The sequence below is a fragment of the Hippopotamus amphibius genome, chromosome 2 (genome assembly GCF_030028045.1).
Source record: "Hippopotamus amphibius kiboko isolate mHipAmp2 chromosome 2, mHipAmp2.hap2, whole genome shotgun sequence".
Classification (NCBI taxonomy): domain Eukaryota; kingdom Metazoa; phylum Chordata; class Mammalia; order Artiodactyla; family Hippopotamidae; genus Hippopotamus; species Hippopotamus amphibius.
The window spans coordinates 48,707,585-48,730,447 of record NC_080187.1 but is presented as its reverse complement, the minus strand read 5'-3'; the positions used below and the strand labels follow the sequence as shown (position 1 = coordinate 48,730,447).

The 22,863-nt window shown below is 35.9% G+C and overlaps 1 protein-coding gene across 1 annotated transcript in view; it reads right to left on the bottom strand.

The window, feature by feature from the left end:
* Nucleotides 1–1,376: 1,376 nt before the first annotated feature.
* C2H9orf57 (chromosome 2 C9orf57 homolog) overlaps nt 1,377–22,863 on the bottom strand; it is a 46,286-nt gene continuing 24,799 nt past the window's right edge. Inside the window, exons 2-4 of the mRNA XM_057720629.1 lie at nt 8,372–8,472; nt 4,556–4,711; nt 1,377–1,501 (exon numbers count right to left, since the gene is read on the bottom strand). Coding sequence (XP_057576612.1) covers nt 1,377–1,501; nt 4,556–4,711; nt 8,372–8,472 — 382 coding nt within the window. The remainder of the gene's footprint in view (nt 1,502–4,555; nt 4,712–8,371; nt 8,473–22,863) is intronic.

Sequence of the window (22,863 nt, the reverse complement as noted above, 5' to 3'; positions counted from 1 at the left end):
TCATGCAGCTCAATATCAAAAAAGCAAACAACCTAGTTCTCTTCTCATTATATCACTTGGATTGTGAATTAAGGTTGGGAAGCCCTCTGAATTTAGTCACTGATTATCTGATCTTGTCATTTTCCCCTCAGTATATTGAGTAAATAATATTAGTTATATTTTAAAAAATAAAAGTAAAATCTCCATGAAGTTCACTGATTTAGGATAATCACTGTTTACCAATGTAGACGATGCAAAGAGTGATAGAATAATAGCAAACGGATTTAAATCTCAGGATGAGGAGACTTTTTTTGTAGTTTCAGAAATGTGGTCTAAGGAATATAGGTAAAAATGAGTGTGGAGGAAAATGTCTAGTTTCCTTGGGCTTTTTTTTTAAATGCTTGTTTTACTTCAAAGTTTATAGAAAAGTATTTGTTGAAGGCCCACTGTGTGTAAGATGTTTTCCTAGGTTCTGAGAAAAAAAATAATAAAAGAAGGTTATGAGATTTATTATTTACCATTTGAATTTCTCAAACTCCTGGAAATACAGAGAAAAACAGCTTTGAATTTTAAAACACAGCAATCTTGAAGTTGCAAAAGTAGGGCATTGAATGAGAATAATTGAATATGTGGCACATTAAAAAATGTGAAATGCAGTTCAAATTATATTCATAACCCTTTAAAATTCCTTGTGGATGGAAACCCATTTCCCTGCTTCTGCTGCATTGCTTGATCTGCCAAAACTAGATTAGCCAAAGCACTAAGGCGTGGTTAAAGTATGGAAATTCAGAACTTTGACAAATCCTAACACAGATGGGAAAATCAAGTACCAACCCTCACACCTGCCTGATCCCTTTGCCATTTGGGTTCATAGTTCTTACAGGCCAGGTCTGCTGATTCCTGGCTTATTTTTCCTGCAGTATTTGTTAAATCAGTTTCTCCTGTATAATAAATTGCCCTGAAAGAGCAAGGCAGTTTGCTTTGGAAACGAAATGAACACTTTCAGGTCACTAGGTATCTTGTGATACAATTCATTTGTAACTGTATTTTGGAGTATGGAAATATTTAGGAAAATTAGTAAACTAGAGATATGCATAATTTGACTCAGAGAGTCACATTTTTACTTCTTTGTAGCTGTGAAATCACAGGAAGGTGAAATAAGAAAGAGGAGAGGAGAAAGATGGTGTTGGAAAGGATGGTTCTGAGATGGGTTGGGGCTGGTGGCTGAGAAGTTGGGCACCTTGAAATCCAAAATTGATTTCAGACCAAAACTCCTACAACCTGCAAGTCTGAAGCTTTCGCAGAAGGCCGATTGATGGTAGCTGCCGTCTTGAGATGACCAGTTCAGGCTTTGAGATTGACTGATTACTCAAGCAACTTGGATATGGGCCCCTGGCTCAAAAATTGCACAAAGGACGATGGCAGCAGTGAGTAGAGTGAATTTCAGAAGCTGTCACAATTCTCTTGAAGCACTCATCTTGGTGCTCTGTACAGCCTTGAATTGAATACCATTGAACTCCACCTGGGGGAAACAAGAGGTCATAGTAGAATAATCCCTTGGAAGGTGCAACCTACCTGGCCTCAGATGCTTCGGATAACTAACAGGTTAAAAAAAAACAAAGCAAAAACTCTAGGTCTACCAGGATACAATCATTTTGCCTTTTAAGAACTCCCACCTAAAGTTATTCTAGTTGGGTGCTTTGTAATACAAAAGCTTTGAGATTGTAAAACAAAACAGCTTTCAAATAATAATAAGAGCTAATAATAAGAGCTATGCAATTGCCATTGACTGTGTAGAAATTTCTGAAATGTTAGCTGTTTGGAAGCTTGCTAATAATCATTCCTCAGTTTTACACAGGTCGTGAGTTATTCAAAGGGCTCAATGCACAGGAGGATCATTTAGATGTGTAAGTGCTTCTTAGGAATGGAGGTGTGTCTTTGACCTCATTTAATTTTCGCCCAGTTACAAGTAGTAATGCATGTTCACTGTGGAAAATGTGGAAAATACACAAAAGTGGGAAGTAGGCGACAGTAGTGTCCTGTAATCTTAGCTTTCCCAGCTTCAGTTGTGTGAGGGAGAACACAAAGAAGCAATTCTCTAAAGGCAGCAAAACTTGGTTGGAAACTTGAGAAATCAGTAGTCTTTCAACTTGGGGCGATTTTGCTCCCCAGACCCAGGACATTAGATAATGCCTGGGAACATTTCTGTTGCTACAACTTGAAAGATATTACCGGGATGTAGTAGGTATGGACCAGCAGTGTGCTAAACATTCTACAATACACAAAATAACCCTGTATAACAAAGAATTATCCTACCAAAGTGTCAACAGTGTTGACAAACTATTGATAAAACCATCAAAAGCCTAAGTTCCAGCTGTATTTGTTTTGCATCAGCATGAAATGGCAGACTTTCCATGTTAGAAAACTGCTCCTTTCCACAGCACTGCAGTTATCCCAGGTCCCTGACCCAACCAAGAGCTATTGTCAAGATGTTGCTATATAAGCGTCCAGGCTCTTTCTTAAGTGCAGAGCTTTAAGATAAACTTAAAAGATGATTATCTGTCCACATTCAGGAAGAGAAGAGCAGTCACCGAGAGCTAATATTTCATAGTTCCTCAGGGCTTGGCTCCTTTCCTCTTTAATAAAGAAGGCACAGGTGAGAGTCAGAGGGAACTTGGGGCTCTGAGAGGGGACCAAGGTTCCACAGGTTAAACAAAGCTAAAGTAACTCTGTTAAAACCAAAACCCCAGCAGACGTGACCCCAAAATCTCTTCCTCTCTCCCAATTGACTTTGATTTCCTCTAATTTGTTTTTTCTTCCCTTCCATTTCCATAGAGAAATTTAGAGTTTTGCTTTGTGGATTTTTATACATAAGTGGCATACTGTACATACTGTTTTGCAACTGACTTTTTTTCTGCTCAACAATGTTTTAAAGATTTTTTTCATGTTAACAAAGGGATCCGGTTCATTCTAAATATTATATAGCAATCCACGGTCTGAATATATAATAGTTTAACACATATAGACAAACATTTAGATCATTTTGTTACTTTATATTAAATATAATGCTACAATGATAACTTTGATACATGCCTTTTTGTGTTACATGTAAATATTTCTCTTCAGTAGATACCAGTGAATGAATTGCTTTGTAGAAAACTGCTTATTTAAAATTTTAACTGAAATTCACAAATTGGCTTAAAAAAAGACAAACCAGTCTAAACTGTCATTAGAAAATATATGAAAGTTCCTATTTCCCCATATTATCACTAAATCTTGATATTATAAAACTCATAATTTTTAGCAATCTGATGAGTTAAAAATATTATTTATATAATTTGCATTTCTTTGATATTTACTGATGGATTGAGGTGCCTTTTATGTTTTTAGGTGAAGTCATTTATATCTCCTCTTCTAAAAATTGCCTTTATATTTCCTTTAACAAATTTTGTTTTGTTTTGTTTTGTTTTTATTGTTGGTATTTTAAAAAATGAGTTTTTTAGAAGTTCTTTATTCTGGGTAGATATTAATATTTTTCTGTTATTTACTTTCCAATTATTTTCACCCAATTTATTCCTTATCTTTTGAATTTTGGGGTTGTCATTCATTTCATAAATTTAAAAATATTGATATATTCAAATTTATTTTTTATTTCCTTTATGATTTTTGCCTTTTGGATGTTAAGGAGGCCTCCTCTTTTTCAAGCTTAAAATATGTTCTTCAATATTTTCTTCTAATGTTTTCATCATTTGGATTTTTGTATTTCTCTCTTTAATCCACGTGGACAAGGCTGGCTTCCTGGGAATGAAACCTGTGTGATTGTACAGAGCCCTGCACCTAGCAGGAAATTATATATTAATTTTTTGTGAGGATGTGATTGGTGTGAATGAGGCAGTATATAGATTTATTTAAGAATGTGTGCTCTGGAGTTAAGTACTCACATTTGAATTAGACTACAACACTCCTTAACTGTGTGACACCATGCAAAGTTCTTAATCTTTCTATGCCTCAGATTTCTCATCTTTAAGTTGGGAATAGCAACAAGATCCAGCTCATATCATTGATTTATTGATGTGATGTAATCTAGGTAAAGCCCTTAGTAAAGCATCTAGCATGTAGTAAATGCTCAGTGAATATTTGCTCTTACACAAGGAGTTTTCTTGTGCTTATTTTATTTTATTATTTTTTTATAAATTATTTATTTTATTGGCTGTTTTGGGTCTTTTTTGCTGTGCACAGGCTTTCTTTAGTTGAGGTGAGTGGGGGCTACTCTTCGTTGTGGTGCGCGGGCTCCTCATTGCCGTGGCTTCTCTTGTTGCGGAGCACAGGCTCTAGGCGCATGGGCTTCACTAATTGCAGTACATGGGCTCAATTGTTGTGGCTCACGGGCTCTAAAGCGCAGGCTCAGTAGTTGTGGTGCACGGGCTTAGTTGCTCTGTGGCATGCAGAATCTTCCTGGAGCAGGGATCAAACCCATGTCCCCTGTGTTGGCAGGCAGATTCTTAACCACTGTGCCACCTAGGAAGCCCCTCTTGTGCTCATTTTAATTAAATGTTTTTAAAGTATTATGACTTACCTTTACTATGGACCTCTTTTATACAATACTGTCCAGGTTTTGTTCTGCAGGTTCCAAAGTCCAAAAGACATCCATGGAAGGGGATTGAGAGGTTGCATGATCTACAAATCACACCTTCAGCACCTTCGAGTACAGGATAGAAAAAATAAGGGGAAAATAGAGATGGACATCAGGGAGAGAAAAAAAGAGAGAAAAGAGAAATCCAAAAATAAAGCAGTGATTTTCAACTTTAAAAAGTGAGCAGTATTTTATAAGTTGATTATAAAAACTCACATAAATTTAAAATATTTTTATTTTGAGAATTTAATAGGGGAAATTTCATAACATATGCTACATTAAAGAACTGGGAGCACTCTGAACTGATACTAATTAAAAATGAAGCCAGGTGGACTAAACAACTTGGTTAAAATGTATTCTGTCCCTCAGAGCCTAATTAAATCAAACCAAAGTTATTTAGCCAGACTATTTAATTTCAGCCATATATACACTGTTAGGCCTTCATTTCCATGTCTAAGGCAGTACACTATATATAGTAGATTCTCTGTATTTATTGCTTGATTAATGTTTACATATTGGTAATCTTCAATACTCAAATTCAGTGGCTTAAAATGAAGTGTTATTTATTTTGGTTATGTAGAAATAGCCCAGAGATTCTTGAACTTAGTCAATGTAGGTAGGATTTGAAGACATTAACTGGAAGGTCACTTTCCAAATCTGGCTATGCATCAGATTTACTTAAGCAGTTAAAATAAAATGAACACAGATTTCCACAGCCTCCACAGAACCTGAGTTAGAATCTATAAGAGGTGGGGCCCAGGAATCTGAATTGTAGATATCCAGAAACAGTGGAGGGCATGTGATTTGAATATAGAAGTCTGGACCAGTTTTTGAGAACCACTGGTTCTACTGAATTCAGTTATTATGATTATTATAACCCCTGCAGGAAGCTTTGGCTAGTGATGGAGAGCTCATCATCATTAAACACAGCTCAGATTGTTAAAGGATTCTTCTGAAATTGAGCTGAAATTTGTTTTAATGTTCATAGTTCCAATCTTTTAATATATGAAAACCATTGCTGTTCCACTCCTATTCACTGCTTAACTCCAAAGAAGAGTTTACTAAACATTTTGTGCAATGTATTTTATATCTCCAACATATTGGGGATTAGAAGAGATCACTTTTAGTAGAAAATAGTCTAGCTGATGAGGCTAATTAACCTCTGTTGACTATTTTCCCCAGCTTCAAACTCATGTAAAGTCATTTTGGAAATATCACATTGGTTTTCTCACTGAGCATGACAGAGTTGCAATCCATAATCAACGATCAAAGAACTAAGCTTATGCCAAGGACACTGCTAAGCAATTTACATTTCCCACAATAAACCTTTCAGTCAGGTATTATAGTTGCCCACATTTTACATAAAAGAAAACTGAGGCCTTAAGATTTTAAGCAGCTCACTCCAGGGGCAGAGACAGGAGTTGAAAAAGATCTGTTGAAATCGAAACCCCTTGTTTTTAGCAAGCACACCACGTCACTAAAGTTGCCTACCTTTGTGTCACCAGACCTTCTGATGTCACCTTCTTCTTGCTGGAGATTTTGACTCTTTCAAGATTCAGGGTCAGTCGTCTGCCCAGAATACTAGGGCTGCTTGCTTCTTCAAGTCATGCCTAAGTGAATTTTCCTCCTGGACTCGTGATTTCTCAATTCATAACTTGTCCTTAGAGATCCACTGCATGGCTCGGACCTTTGGTGCCAGTGGCCCGCGCATGGTGGAGAGCTTACCTGATGCCAGGTCTTTCTCTGCCATGTCTGAGGCCCCTGGACTGTTTTCCTGGATGAGATCTGCTCTAGTTTCTTTCTTTCCCTCTCAGATGGTCCTTCTTCCTTCTGATTCCACACCCAGTATCCACAGCCTTCTTCCTAAAACCCTGTCCCTGACATTCTTTACGACAGCTGAAGCTGATGCCTTAACTTTTAGGCTTTCTGCTGACTGTATTTGTTCCATTGCATGAATACTTATAAATATGTTCACAGATCCCCTTTCCTTTCTTCCAGTCTCTTTTTGTCTGAAAATTTATTGTTAGTTTTATTAATATAACTAACATATATTCCAATTTGACAACTAAATTTGAATTTTCAGGTTTTATGTTAAATTTATAGTTTCCTCACATGATTAATTCTGAAGTATGCTATTCTACTTTATGACCTTATTGTAGGGAAAACCTAATAGACTATATTTAATTACTCAAATGCATATTATAAATATATGTGTAGTTATTTAAACATTATAAATCATGATGATGGTGATCTTTTTAAAATAACCATCCCTTACTTCATGGACACGCCTTACTTTGAAATATCTCTTTTTGCTGAATTTTCTTCTTTTATCCTCACATCTTTCCTGCATATCCAACAAAATTAATGCACTCTGCTGCCTGGATCGTTTTTTTTTTTTTTTTTTTCATGATATCCCAGACAGGGAAGTTGTTTTCTTGAAATTTTTAATCTATTCCTATGTTTCCTTCCACATTGTTACAGAAGAGAAGTATAAAGACTTAAAATGCAGAGACCCAAGCAGTCTGAGTTTTCTCCTGCCCTTTCCGCAAGGGGTAATCAAAACTCTATTGCAGATTGTATTTAGTAATGAGGGTGGTATGGGGAGCAGAGACTACAAACAAGTGGTCCAGGGGCTAGACCTGGGTTAACTTGCATAGTGCTTTCAAAAATTTTAACATGTAAAAGTTGGGAGAGTTTTCCTATAAACTTGAATTTCTGGCTTCTTCTGAAGAATCAGATTTGGCCGTGTTCGGCTCTCCTTTCTCCATGGCAGCTGGGTACTGGCTGCCCTCCTCTTGTTTTGTTACTGGATGGCTTTTATATTATCTGACCAAACACTTTAGGCATTTGAGATGGTGATCCTAGTATTAGGTAACAAAAGTCTCTAAGTCTTAGTATCAGAATTTTATTTATCTCTGGGATACCATGTAGATTCTTCCTGCTGACGTGTGGTCTCCAGGCCAAAAGCATCAGCATCACCTGGAAGCTTGTTGGAAATGCAGACTCTCAGGCCCTACACCTGACCTGCTGAATCAGATTGTGCATTTTAACAAGATCCCCAGGTCATATGTACATTAAGTCTTCTGACTCTAGGAGACCCTGCCCTGTTAACCTCTGGGTTTAGCATAGAGCAGCCACCTTCATTACCATCTTACCATTTCATTAGGAAGGAGAATTCCCACATGCTTGAAAATGCCTTTTTGGAGATATTACCTTCACGAACATCTACCTAGTTTGAAGGGTCTTAGGAATTCTGTAAAAGGGAGTGAAAGCTCTCTGTTGTATGGCTCTTTTATAAATGAAGGAATATTAGAGTTGGTGAAGATGAGCGCATATAACAGAAAAAGTGCTAGGAGAGCCTTGTCTATGCTTATTTGGTCAAATTAATTCATTTTGGGGCCATATTTATAAGGGCTTCCTGCCTTGGTTAGTTCCAGCTTAATGATAATAAAATCAACATGTGGCCCACCTTCTACCAGCTCAGTTTACTCATGCATAAAATGGGAAATAATAGCACTTAACTTATAGGATTGTCATGAGGATTCAGTGCATTAATACAAATAAAATATTTAGACCAGTACCTGTCATATAGTAAGTGCTGAATAAATGTTCGCTCTTATTGTTATATAAGGGTTTACTCAGGCTTCGCTATAAGCACCTTAAATACTTTATTTAAGGCCACCCTCCACTTATATTGTAATTCTGCAATTTCTTGAGTAGTTTTTCCTCTTTTTGATTTATGTGTTCTTAATGACTTACCACCTGAGAGGCAGAACAAGATAAAAGCACCACCGAAGATGATCCTTCTCATTTTAAGATTTCTAGCTGAAAAAGAAGATGCAAGGAAAGACACGTACCACCATTAAATCTTTCCTAGGGAAGTAATAAAGTTGTACATTTGTTAGCTATTAGAAAAAGGGAAATGACTAAGTTTCATTTATTTCATTAGGAAAGTATAAATCATTTTATGAAGGGGGAAAAATAATGTACCTGTCTTTGTCAAAAATTCACCATAGGAGACTTCCTAGGTGGTGCAGTGGTTAAGAATCTGCTTGCCAATGCAGGGGACACAGGTTTGATCCCTGCTCCAGGAAGATCCTGCATGCCACGTAGCAACTAAGCCTGTGCGCCGCAGCTATTGAGCCTGTGCTCTAGAGCCTGTGAGCCGCAACTGTTGAGTCCATGTGCTGCAACTACTGAAGCCCACATGCCTAGAGCCCGTGCTCTGCAACAAGAGAAGCCACCACAATGAGCAGCCCATGCACCACAAGGAAGAGTTGCTCCTGCTCGCCACAGCTAGAGAAAGTCTGTGCGCAGCAGCTAAGACCCAATGCAGCCAATAAATATATAAATTTATAAAAAAAAAATTCACCATAAAACTTTTCCTAGTTCCAGAACATTTTAATGTTAGGTGTCTTCTTATTATCAAATACCATTGCCTCCCTTAATAATTTCCCTGAATAGATGGCTAATGGGAAGCGGCTGCATAGCACAGGGAGATCAACTTGATGATTAGTGATGACCTAGAGGGGTGAGATAGGGAGGGTGGGAGGGAGGCTCAAGGGGAGGGGATATGGGGTTAGAAAAAGACAATAATAATTTCCCCGAATTGCAAAAATAGGAAATGAGATAGATAATATTTCTAGAATAATATCCTGTTAAAAATACTTTTAACTATTAGCCAAAAACTTTTTATTTGTGCTTTTTCATAAACTAGTGCTTTCATTACAAATGATCATGTTTATAAGGAAAGTATTTGTATGATAGCTAACAATAGTTAATACTTATTAAAATTAAGAGAAAGAAATTGTCAGATTGGCTAAAATATAACATTTCAGTTATGCGTGACTTACCTGCCTTCTTCATAAATGTATTGTGGGAATTTTCTAGGTCTGAACTTTTTTAAAAAAATAACAAGTAAAATTTCTGATGTAATAAAGTCCGTTATAACTGAAACCAGCAAGACAAGTCTCTGATCCTCCAGATTCCAAACTGTTTAAACAGTAAAAGTTGCCCAAGTAAACAGTTAGGAAAAATTTTCACCTGAACACTCTGATCTGTATGGAACTTAATTGCTTTATTTATGAAATTAATATAATAAGCCTAAGTCAGGCAACAGTGAAACTAATTAAGTAAATTTGGCTACAGATTTCTGTGTTCACTCTGCTAGACATTAATTAGTTCACATACACTTAGCCATGTGGGCCTTCTATCTGCTCATTATATAAAATACTTGATCCTGATATTCTAAAAAATACCATGTAATCTTTACAGCAGAACTTGGTGCATTCAGAAAGCAATTTGATTTTTTAAAATGTTTATTTCTAAATTAATATGTAGTTCCAAATTAATACATTCTTCTTGAAACAGATTAAAATATGAAGACTGTTGAAATCTCTTTTGACCATATTCCCACCAAACTGAATGTCTACCCCAAATGTAACCATATTAAATATGTTGGGTGTCCTTTTTATTCTGTGCATTTTCATAATACACTTATAATTTGGGAATATGTGTAATATTGCTTTTTGTTTTATTTTTGTAAAAATAGTATCAAATGCTACATATTATTTTTCTGTTTGTATTTCACTCAAAAATATGTTTAAAATCTTTCTAGCTTAGTCTTTAAAACTACTTCATTGTTTTTCATTGCTATATAATATTTTTGGTATGGATATACCATATTCATTTAGCCACTCCCTGGTTGATGAGCACATAGGCTCTTCTGTTTTTCGTTTTTTTTTAATTTTTTTATTTTTTTACTTTTTGGGGGGTACATCAAGTTCAATCATCTGTTTTTATACACATATCCCCGTATTCCCTCCCTTCCTTGACTCCCCCGGCCTCGAGTCCCCCCCACCCTCCCCGCCCCAGTCCTCTAAAGCATCTTCCATCTTCGAGTTGGACTCCCTTTGTTATACAACAACTTCCCACTGACTATCTATTTTACAGTTGGTAGTATATATATGTCTGTGCTACTCTCTCGCTTCGTCTCAGTTTCCCCTTCACCCCCCGCCCCCGCCCATACCTCGAGTTCTCTAGTCCATTCTCTGTATCTGCATCCTTGTTCTTGTCACTGAGTTCATCAGTACCATTTTTAGAGTCCGTATATGTGAGTTAGCATACAATATTTGTCTTTCTCTTTCTGACTTACTTCACTCTGTATGACAGACTGTAGGTCTATCCACCTCATTACATATAGCTCCATCTCATCCCTTTTTATAGCTGAGTAATATTCCATTGTGTATATATGCCACATCTTCTTTATCCATTCATTTGTTGATGGGCATTTAGGTTGCTTCCATGTCCTGGCTATTGTAAATAGTGCTGCAATAAACATTATGGTACATGTTTCTTTTGGGATTATGGTTTTCTTTGGGTGTATGCCCAGTAGTGGGATGACTGGATCATATGGTAGTTCTATTTGTAGTTTTTTAAGGAACCTCCAAATTGTTTTCCATAGTGGCTGTACCAACTTACATTCCCACCAACAGTGCAGGAAAGTTTTGTTGCAATGTGTATATATATCTTGGGCACATATGCAAGTAGTTTTTCTAAGACAGATCCTGAAAAGTGGAATTGTTTGTCACAGAGTATATTTGTGTGACATTTTAATACATACTATCAAATTGCCCCTGAAAGTAACTATCAATGTTTCTACCACCAGCTGAGTATGAGTACTTTTTTTCCCTCATACCCTCATTAATACTGAATCAAAGATTTACAATATAATGTTTATTAGTATCTAAAAATCTAAATTAAAATAAAATTATATTTTAGCCTATCAAGTTGACAATGATGAAGAAGTTATTATTGAGAAAGGGTATTCTGAAATATGTGCTTTTAGTGTCAGGAAATTTAAATTAATGTGTGTGTGTTAGTAACATACATACTATTAGTACGTTTACTCATATATATGTTAGTGTATTAGCACATGTGTGTATTAGTACATATGCACTATTAGTACATTTACTCTTACATGCATAGATACACAGTAAAGACTCTGTATTACACCATCTATATTATAGATGTGTAGCTTGCTTTAAAAAATTTAACTTTATATTTTGAGTATTTATTTTGTCATTATTCTTTAAGCATATATTTTTAAAGATTCTGTAATATCCAATATAATAAGTCAATGGACTTACTACAATTTATTTAATAATTTCCACATGTTTGTGTATTTCTCATACTTTAGTTGTGTTTTACTATATTTTTAGGATAAATCTGTAGCAATGGAATTACAGGAACAAAAACAATAAATATTATATACAGTTTTTGATACACATTAGTAAATTGTTTTCCAGAAAAGTAACACCAGTTTAGAGCTATAGTATGGCATATTCATTTAAAATTGTTTTAAATTGAAGTATAGTTGATTTATAGTGTGTTAATTTCTGCTGTACAGCAAAGTGATTCAGTTATATATATATAATACACACACACAATCTTTTAAAAACATTTTTCCATTGTGGCTGCATTCTGTATGTAATAGTTTACATCTACTAACCCCAAAATCCCAATCCATCTCTTCCTACCTTCCCTTCCCCTTGGGAGGAGTGAAGTCTGTTCTCTATGTCTGTGAGTCTGTTTCTGTTTGTAGATAGGTTCATTTGTGTCATATTTTAGATTCCACATGTAAGTGATATCATATGGTATTTGTCTTTCTCTTTCTGACTTACTTCACTTAGTATGATAATCTCAAAGTCCATCCATGTTGCTGCAGATGGCATTATTTCATTCTTTTTTATGGCTGAGTAGTATTCCATTGTACATATGTACCACATCTTCTTTATCCATTCTTCTGTGGATGGACATTAGGTTGTTTCCATGTCTTGGCTATTGTGAACAGTGCTGCTGTGAACATAGGGGTGCATGTATCTTTTTGAATTATAGTTTTGTCCAGATATATGCCCAGAAGTGGGATTACAGGATCATATGGCAACTTTATTTTTAGTTTTTTGAGAAACCTCCATGCTGTTTTTCATAGTGGCTATAGCAGCTTATATTCCCATCATGGCATATTCATTTTTAAATTCCCAGTGCTTAGCTTACACTGTGCCTAGGCCATAATAAGCTAATTTTTCTTTCATCCCTTTGGAATTTTTCCTTTTGCTCACAAATCTTCCATGTAAGTTTGTCTTTGGCCCTGAGGAATCACTATTAGAAAAGTATTTCCTTGAATCAAGGTGACATAATCTGATTAGTCAATCCATAAACAGATGTTTACACAAATATAAACTCTTAGGTATTAATTATGAGGACATTTTCCTTGATATATATAATCTATATCTCCTTTCCTTTAATGAGAATTTTTTTTGACTCTCTAATTGATATCTGTAGGAAATAGATTTTGGTGAAAGCAATCAGTATGGAATGTGGGGCCCTGAAAGTGATCATTGAGTGTCTTGGCATTTTGGGGAAAAAATTTCCGTCTGAGATGCCCTAAGAAATGTGACCGGATACAAAATAATGATACTCAAATCAATAGCAGTACATACTGTGTGATTCCATTGAACATATAAAATTCAGGAGCAGGCAACATGAGTCTATAGTGATTGAAGATGGAATAGTGGTTAACTCTGGGAAGGAGGATGAACTTGAGAAGGGACTTGAGAAAACTTTCTAGGGTGAAATGAAAATGTTCTATATTCGATCTAGGTGGTAGACATGTGTTTATATAAATGTAAAATGTTATTGAGCTGTACGTCTTAGATTTGTGCGTTTTACTAAATAATACCTTCAGGGACGTATGTTATCATTCCCCTCCTCATTAGGGATAAATCAGTGGGAATGTTTTGCAAGCACCTCTGTATGAATTAGGAACTTACTGAATTGTGTAAAGGGAGTGACATTATTCAATAAATATTTATTCAGTTTCTACTATATTCTAGATATACCAATTTCAATTTTTTTTCTAAATCATTCTGGTAGAAAAGCAAAAGTTAGGTTGGCAAAGTGAGACTGGAAGCAGAGAGAAAGTTAAGAAGGTGTTGTACTAGCTCAGTCAAGAGACGTTAGAGCCTGGAATGGGGCAGAAGCAGGAGGAATGAAAAAGAGGAAATGAATGAGAGAAGTGTAAGGACTAAGTGTTCACTATTTTAATGCTAATGGTCTTGAGTCAAAGAACAGCTTAGTCCTAACTCTCTCTACTATAGCACTCCACTTATCACCCTTTACAAGAGTTATCTCTTTATATTCTCTCTCGCCAGATTGTTATCTCCTTAAGTGAAGAAATGCTGTCTTTTTTTTTCTTTTATAAATTTATTTATTTATTGGCTGCATTGGGTCTTCGTTGCTCCGCATGGCTTTTTCTAGTTGCGGAGAGCAAGGGCTACTCTTCCTTGAGGTGAGTGGGCTGCTCATTGCAGTGGCTTCTCTTGTTGTGGAGCACAGGTTCTAGGCATGCGGGCTTCAGTAGCTGTGGCATGCAGGCTCACTAGTTGTGGTTTGTGGGCTCTAGAGCACAGGCTCAGTAGTTGTGGCGCACAGGCTTAGTTGCTCTGCAGCATGTGGGATCTTCCTGGACCAGGGCGCGAACCTGTGTCCCCTACATTGGCAGGGGGATTCTTAACCACTGAGCCACTAAAGAAGTTCCAAGAAATGCTGTCTTGTTATCTCCAGCTTCTGTAGAATGCCTGGCACATAATAGGTACTTGATAAATGTTTGCCAAATGAATGAGATATTTTTGGTAGAAGGAAGATCAGAGGAAAGAATCTCAGAGTAGTATGGGGGTAAGAGATTGTGAGAAGGATAAGTGACTTGAATGACAAGGATGAGCAATGAGGTTGGATAGACTCTCCTTGGGCTGCTATAGACTGAGGTCCCAGGTAGTGTTTAAGGCCTGAGGAGATGAGCAAACTCTGACTTTTTCTAGGGGTTGTTTTTCTATCTCCTAAGATAGTTCTACCCTGGCAGTAAGAAGGAAGAAGTAGCTTGTCTCTAGGATGCAACCTTCTGAATGAAATCCTAGAATCCAAGCTAGCTATAAGTCCAGAGTTCTCAAAGTTGGATAGGCTGGAGCACCTTGGAGAGCTCTATCCAGGAAAATCAGGCCAGGATTATCTGCCTCCCTGGATGGTCACCTCTATGGTAATATAAAGACAGTTTAGTGACCTTAAATAATTCAGTTCATCATCCTGAGCCTTGATTTCCTCATCTCTATAATTAGGGGCTGGATTGTAGTGTTCCGTGGTTCTATTGATTCAAAAGCTTGGTAGCTCCATTTTAGTCCTCCATCTAGTGAGCAGAAGGAGGAACCCTAAAACCACAACTTAGATGAAACCTCCTTAGTAGCAGGAAAGAACATCTTGTATTCTATGAACCTTGATTTCTCACCATAGTAAGAGAAGTGTATATGCATATACAGGGGCTGGTGCCTGTCACCATGGACATATAGATATACACACTGCAGAGTACCGCTAGTGAGTCACATTTAAGATGCTCTCCTCTATTTTTTGGTATATTTTGTGATGAAAAGAAATGTGAAGGTGCATCATTTTAATGTTATGCCCAGGAGGGTAAGAGCAGGTTTCAAAAGTGCTCTAATACTTACCATAAGACGAGTGATTTATCTGTGGAGCCAATGTCATCCTGACATCTCTGCTAAGGACTAATGTTGAATTATATTACTTTGAAGTTAGAAAACATTGCCAACAACCTGCTTAGAGATGGAAAATATTTTTATTCCCATTTGGGGAGATTCAGAGAGATTACAAGATTTCCTTAATATGACGCATTGAGTAAATGAAGATCTGGGCCGAAAAACAACCAAGTGTCCTCATTCTTCATGAGGTTGCTTCCTAAAATACAAATAGAGTCTGAACTTCCTTTATGGGTGACAGAAATCTTACAGTAGCAAATGAATATTATAACTTATATGCAATAATAACTAGAATTTGTAGCAGTTTAAGATTCTAAAGCAAACTTTAGATATTGCCATTTATTCAGTATTTATTGATCTCCTACTATGTCAGATACTAAATACTTAAAGCAAAAGAAAAAAAGATAAACAATAGCTTGCACTCATGCAGCTTGTATTCTATTGAGAGAGAAAGAAAATCAGAAAGTAAACATACACACATATAAATAAATTAAATAATATCAAATAATGATAAATGCTATTAGAAAACAAAATAGGGAAATGTGATAGAGAGTGATAACAGATAGGAAATATCTATCAGAGTCCCAGCAGGTATTATGGGTTCAATTGTGTCCTTTGAAAATTTATATGAAATCCTACCCCTATACCTCAGAAGGTGACCTTACTTGGAAATAGAGTCATTGCATATGTAATTAGTTAAATCACATCACTAGAGTAATTCCTAATTCAATATGACATAAAGGAGAAATTTGGACACAGAGACACACAGGAAGAGCATCATGTGAAGAGGAAGGCAGAGATTGGGATGATGCTTTTATAAGCCAAAGATTGCCAGCAAACCATCATTGACTAGGGGAGAGGCATAGAACACATTCACAGCTCTCAGAAGGAAAAACCCTGTCCACACCTGTGCTTGGACATCTTGCTTCCAGAACTGTGAGATAATAAATTTGTGTTGTTTAAGTCATCCATTTTGTGGTACTTTGTTATGGCAACCCTAACCAACTAATACATCAGGAAATGGATGACACACTCAAGGTAAAAGGGATTTTAATGAAGGAAAACCAACAACGGATGATGAAACACCCCAGACCCCAAAAGAGGAAATGACTGTTATTCCTGAGCCTGAAGGGATAAAGGGAAGGAGCCATTAGTGGAAACTTGTGGGAGGTGATAGCTATAGAACTTTGGTAAAAGAACATGGCCACCACTAACCAACAACTCAGCATTGGGAGAACCAGGGAAATACCCAGATCTTTCTAAATACCCAGATCTTTCTTTCCTTCTGCCTTCTGTTTCCTGCCATTGCTTTCCATTGGCAAAAACCCAATGGAAAGAGAGAGCAAAGAGGCCTGGTTGATGTATTCTATGAAGGTCAGCTTTCTGAGGGACAGGGTAGAATGCAGAAGAGTAGACAGGATATCTGGAGGAACAAGTGAGGACTATCTAGCAGGGATTAGAGAAGGTTTTTTTTTTTGAGGAGATGGCGTTTGAGCTGAAAACTCAATGAAACGGTGATCATAGGGAGGTGTGTTCCTGCAGAGGGAATAGCAGGTGTAAACGCCCCAAGGTGGGAATGAACTAAGTAATTTGGGAAGCAAAAGGAGAGCCAGAGTGCTCATAGTGTGGTGAGTGCAGGGGAACACGTACTTGGTGAGCTGAGAGGTGGGCAATTGTTGGAACTTTTAGGGCCTCATAAGGTGTCAAGAAGAAGGTTAGACTTGTAATTATAATGGGAAACAAATAGAAAATTTTAAATTAGTGAGATGTGATGCGATGTGCATTTTGAAAGGATCCCTTTAACTGCTTTGTGAAGCCTGGTTTTAGGAGGACGAGTGTAGAAGCAGGGTGCTTGCTTTGGAGGTGACAGCAGTACCCAAATGAGACATCGTGGTGGTTTGGTCAAAGGTGGTAGAAAAGAAGGTGGAGCAAAGGGGACTGTTTGAGGGTCTATGTTGAAAATAGGGAAGGTAAGACTTGTACTTCAATTTATATGGGAAGAAAGCAAAAATGAATCAAGGTCGATGTCTGGGTTTTTTGGCTTGAGCAATTCAGTGTTTCATATTTACCAAGATAGGGAAATCAGGGGAAGAGCAGATTTGAAAGGAAAACTATGAGTTCTGATTGGGATACATTAAGTTTTAAATATCCTATAAACTTCCAAGTAAAGATTTCAAGTAGCAGCTGGCAATGAATTTCAAGCTAAGGAGAGAAGTTAGGGCTGGAAATATAAATTTGATGTGTTATTTGAAGCATATATATGAAATTGGATAGAATTGCCTACTGCAAGATTATACATAGAGAAGTGAGGTCTTTTTCTGGCAATGCAGAAAGCTTGAGATTCTGAAACTCATGTCTGCTGTGTGACATCTAAAAATACTCAAAGACAATTTAAAAAAACCCTTTGAAATAATCAAATGAGCCCTTTAAGAAACTAATGAAAATTCTCCAAGGTTAGGAATAAAGAGGACCAGGAGAACCTGGGGGTAAATGTTGTGGACTGAATATTTGTGTCTTCCCAAAATTCATATTGAATTTGAAGCCTTAGCCCCCAGTGTGGCTGTATTTGGAGATGGGGCCTTTGAGGAAGTAATTAAGGTTAAATGAGGTCATAAGCATGGGGGCCTGAACTGATAGGATCAGTGTCTTTGTCAAAAGACACTGGGACCTCCAGCTTCCACCCCCTTTCCTCGGTGTGAAGACACAGCGAGAAGGCGGCTGTGTGTAATCCAGGAAGAGGGACTTCACCTGAAGTCAAGCCTGCTAAAATGTTGATCTTGGACTTTTAGCCTCTAGAACTATGAGAAAACAAATTGTTGTTTAAGCCACTCAATCTGTGATGTTTTGTTATGGCAGCCTGAGCAGACTAAGACAATAAATGAACCTTGAATCCTTTGCATATATTGAAGCCACTGGATATGGTTGGCCTAGAGCTTTGGAACACAAGGAATATTGGAACACAAGGAATCTTGGGTCAGTGCAGAGCATAGATTTTGCTAGAAACCGCCTTACCTAAATCCAGGACATAGAAAGATCTATGTCCTTAGGTAAAGGGTGATCTAGGAAAAAAAGCTCTCCTCTCAAAAGCAGACCGCAATATTGGGCATGGTACTGGATGAATATTAAAGAAAAGAACTGTCTCCTCCTAACAATCTCTTTCTTATTTGGCTGAATTTATATTATTTTCATGGTCCTAAGAACTACAGGCTAAGGATTGTAGTTTAAGGTCCTCAGGCACAGAGCAGAACCAACACAAATTCTCTTTAGAGAACTTTTTCTTTGTTTTAGGCCTCAGAGAATTCCCACAAAGTTCAAGTAAGTTTAATACACATGAGAAAACAAGCTACTTTGAACAAAGGTAGCAGAAACAATAAGCATAATTAGAATTGTAAAATATTCAAATTTGGAATTATTGGATGCAGAATACAGAAAAGTATGTTATTGTTTAGAAAATAAAAGGAGGAAATAAAATCTGACAAAGAAATAAAAGACTACTAAATTGAACAATCAATAGATTGGGAAAAAAGCAGATTGAATTTCCAGGAACAAAACATATAATCTTTAATTAAATATTTAGTGCCATGTAACAGACACTAGTGGTAGGGTTTACTGAAGTGAACGAAATAAACAAAAATATTTGACCTCCTACAGCTTACCCTCTAAGTAAGGAAATCTGTAAAAGTTAAAACATAGCGGAAGGGTTTAAGAGCAGACAGTTCAAGCTGAAGTAAGAATTAGTGAAGTGGAAAATAAATCTAAAGAAGTAACATAAAATTCTGCCTAGAAATATAAAGGTATGAAAAATGTGACAGAGAGATTAAGTGATAGAGAAGATAAGTAAGAAGGTATAAAAGACAGTAAAGTTATAAAAGGAGTTAATAGAATATGTGAAAGCTGATTTTCAAACATTAATGGTTGATAATTTGTTAGAGGTCATGATTTTTCAGGTTCATATTACAAAAGTAAGATGTTAAAAGTAGCCTGAGAGAAAAGACATTTCAAAAACCAAGGAATGACAGTGGTATTGACACTTGACCTCTGAAAAGTAGGACCCAAAATACGTGGAGTAGTATCTTCAATGTGCTGAAATAAAGTAACCAAAAGCTTGGAATGTATGTATTCAACAAGACTATATTGCAAGAATGAAGATTAATTAAAAATCTTTCAGTAAAAGAAAAATGAAATTTACCAAAAATACCCCAACCAACCAAACAAACAAAAACCAACCAAACAAAAAAACATGCCCAAAAGAACTTCTAAAATTTGTACTTCAAGAAGAAGGAAAATGATCCTCAAAAATGGTTTGAGATGTAAGATAAAATAGTGAGTAAAAATTACGGTAAACATATAGGAATATATAAACAAAAGTTAAAATTAAGACAGAGCTAAAATATAGGGCCACAGTTGCATTATAAGAAGTAAGGTGATTGCATTTAAAGCACTCCCAATTTTTATATTTGTATGTAAGGTAGGTAAAACTATCTTTATATTCTATTAAGCTAAGTGCCCACTTACAGTCTAGTGACTAAGAGAATAGAAATAAGGTGTATATCTTCCAAATCAGATGAGGGACAAAAAGAAATGAGAAAAAAATATCTACAGTTTAAATGTAAGAAGGAAATGTGAGGAGAAAGGAGAAAAAAAAGGAGAAAAACAGAAAGAAACAAGGGGCAGAAAAAACAGAAAGCTTGAAATAAGATGGAAAAATAAATCCAAATATATTAGTAATCACCACATATTTAAATGGACTTAATTCTATAGTTAAAAATCATAGACTGTCCGGACAGCTTTTTAAAAACACATCTGTATATTGTTTATTAGATATACACTTATGACATGAGGACAAAATAGGATTAAGATAAAAAGAACAGAAAAACATATTTCAAGTAAACGTACATCAAAATAAATCTGGTGCATCATCATAGCTGACTAGACTATAAAGAAAAATATAATACTGGAGATAAAAAACGATTTCTATATAATGACAAATTTTCAGACAAATAGTCCTAAATTTGTTTTAATATATGAAGTTTCCAAATAAATGAGATAGATGATAGGTGACAGATAAACTGATCAAACTAAAGCAACAACAGACAAATGTACAATCATAGTGGGAGATTTTAATACGCATATCTCAGTGTTTGATAGATCAAGAAGACTGAAATCACTATAGATAGAGAAATTTGAATATAATTAACAGTCAGTCTAAAGGACAAATACAGAACTCTCTACTTAATAATTGGAGAAGGTGTCTCTTATTAAGAATACCCAGATCAGTTCAAAAACAGACTGCTTCTTAGGCCATAAAATAAATATTGACATTTCAAAGAATCATTATCATATAGAACTCATTTTCTTACCAATGCAGTCAGAAACAAAGTGCTAACTTAAAAACATGTATTAAAAAATAATATCTGAAGCATCAATGAAAATGTAATAGAAATAGAACTGAATAGTCATGAGAATGCTACATAACTACAGATTTACCTTTACCTAGAAGAAGCATATAGCCTTAGTTGTTTATTTTAGAAAAGAAGAAAGACCAAAAATGAGATAAGCATTCAACTTAAGAAATGGGGAAGAGAAAAATTATAAATGCCAAGAAAGCAGAAGGAAGAAACTGTGAAGATGAAAGCAGAAAGTAGGTAGAGTAGAAGGCAAAGATAGACTGAATGGATGAAAAATCAAAAGTTGATTCTTTAAAAGTACTAATAAGATGGCCAACAGGCACATGAAAAGATGCTCAACATTGCTAATTATTAGAGAAATGCAAATCAGAACTACAATGAGGTATCACTTCACACCAGTCAGAACGGCCATTATCAAAAAGTCTACAAATAACAAATGTTGGAGAGGGTGTGGAAGGAATCCTCTTACATTGTTGCTAGGAATGTAAATTGGTGCAGCCACTATGCAGAACAATACAGTATGGAGGTTTCTTAAAACACTAAAAATAGGGTTACCATATGATCCTGCAATCTCGCTCCGGGCACATATCTGGAGAAAACTCTAATTCAAAAAGATACATGCACCCCCATGTTCATAGCAGCATTACTTACAATAGCCAAGACATGCAAGCAATCTAAACGTCCATCAGCAGATAAGTGGATAAAGATGTGGTTGGTATACTGTATGTGTATACAATGGAATATTACTCAACCATAAAAAATAATGAAATAATGCCATTTCTAGCAACATGGATGGACCTAGAGATTATCATACTAAGTGAAGTAAGTCAAACAGAGAAAGACAAATATCATATTACCACTTATATGCGGAATCTAGAAAAAATGATACAAATGAACTTATCTATAAAACAGAAATAGACTCACAGACATAGAAAACAAACTTATGGTTACCAAAGGGGAAAGCGGGGGAGAGAGAAATTAGGACGTTGGTATTAATAGATATACACTACTACCTATCAAATAGGACCTATATGTAAAACAGATAAACAATAAGGATCAATGGCACAGGGAACTATATTCAGCATCTTGTAATAACCTATAATGGAAAAGAATCTGAAAGAGTACACCTGAAACATTGTAAATCAACTATACTCCAATTCAACAAGACAGTCCTGGATGCTGTTACAAACTCTCAAGATGTATCCTCTGGTGAACCTGCTATCAGAGTGACAGTACTTCTTGTTTGAGAAAAAATAAAAATGAAAGGGTCACCTGTTCTCCAGTCCTTTTCTCTACCCCTGTATTTCCCCACCCCCACCCCCCAATAAAAACAGAAAACACTAGAATTTATTTATATGTTGTAGGTCTAGGTGAAAAAAGAAATAGTTTCACTGCTCTGAAAAAAAAAAAGCTCTTAAAAAGAACTAAAAGTACTAATAAAACTGACAAACTCCTAATAAAATTAGTCAAGAAAAAATAGAATGCCAAAATTAAACAACTATTCGACTGACTGTGGATTTCTTATCAGAAAAACATAAAAGAGGCCAGAAGATAGTGGAACAATATAATTAAAGTACTAAGAGGGAAGAATTGTCGTACCTGAATTCTACATCCAACAAAAGGAAATGTCCTTTAGGAATGTAGACATTCCTAATGGAGAATGGAGATATTCTCAGGTGAAGAAAAAGCAAGAACATTGTCACTATGATACTTATTCTAGAAGAAATGCTGAAATTCCAAGTTCTTCAGACCGGAGGGGAATGATACCCGGGAGAAACTTGGAACTTCAAGAATAAAGGAAGAACAACAGAAATGGCAAATATCTGGGTAAATAGTATAGATTATTTTTCTTTTCTTAAGCTCTTTAAATACATGTGACAGTTGAGCAAAAGGTATAACATTGCCTGGTAGGGTTTTCAACATAGCACAAATGATGACTATAATATAAAGGAGGAAGAATGAAGGGTCCCATGTGGTTGGAAGGCTTTTACATTTTATTTGAGATGGCAAAATATTATCTCTAAATAGATTAAGAAAGGTTTCTATGTTATAATCATGACAGCATCTACTAAAACAATAATACCAAGAGATATATCCTCTTGGTAATCATAGAATAAATAGAAAATCAGCAAGGATTTAGGAGACCTGAAATTCTTTCAAGTGCACATGGAACATTTGCTGACAGATAATATTATTTTCATAAAACAAATCTTAAAATTTTAAAAGAATAGAAATCATA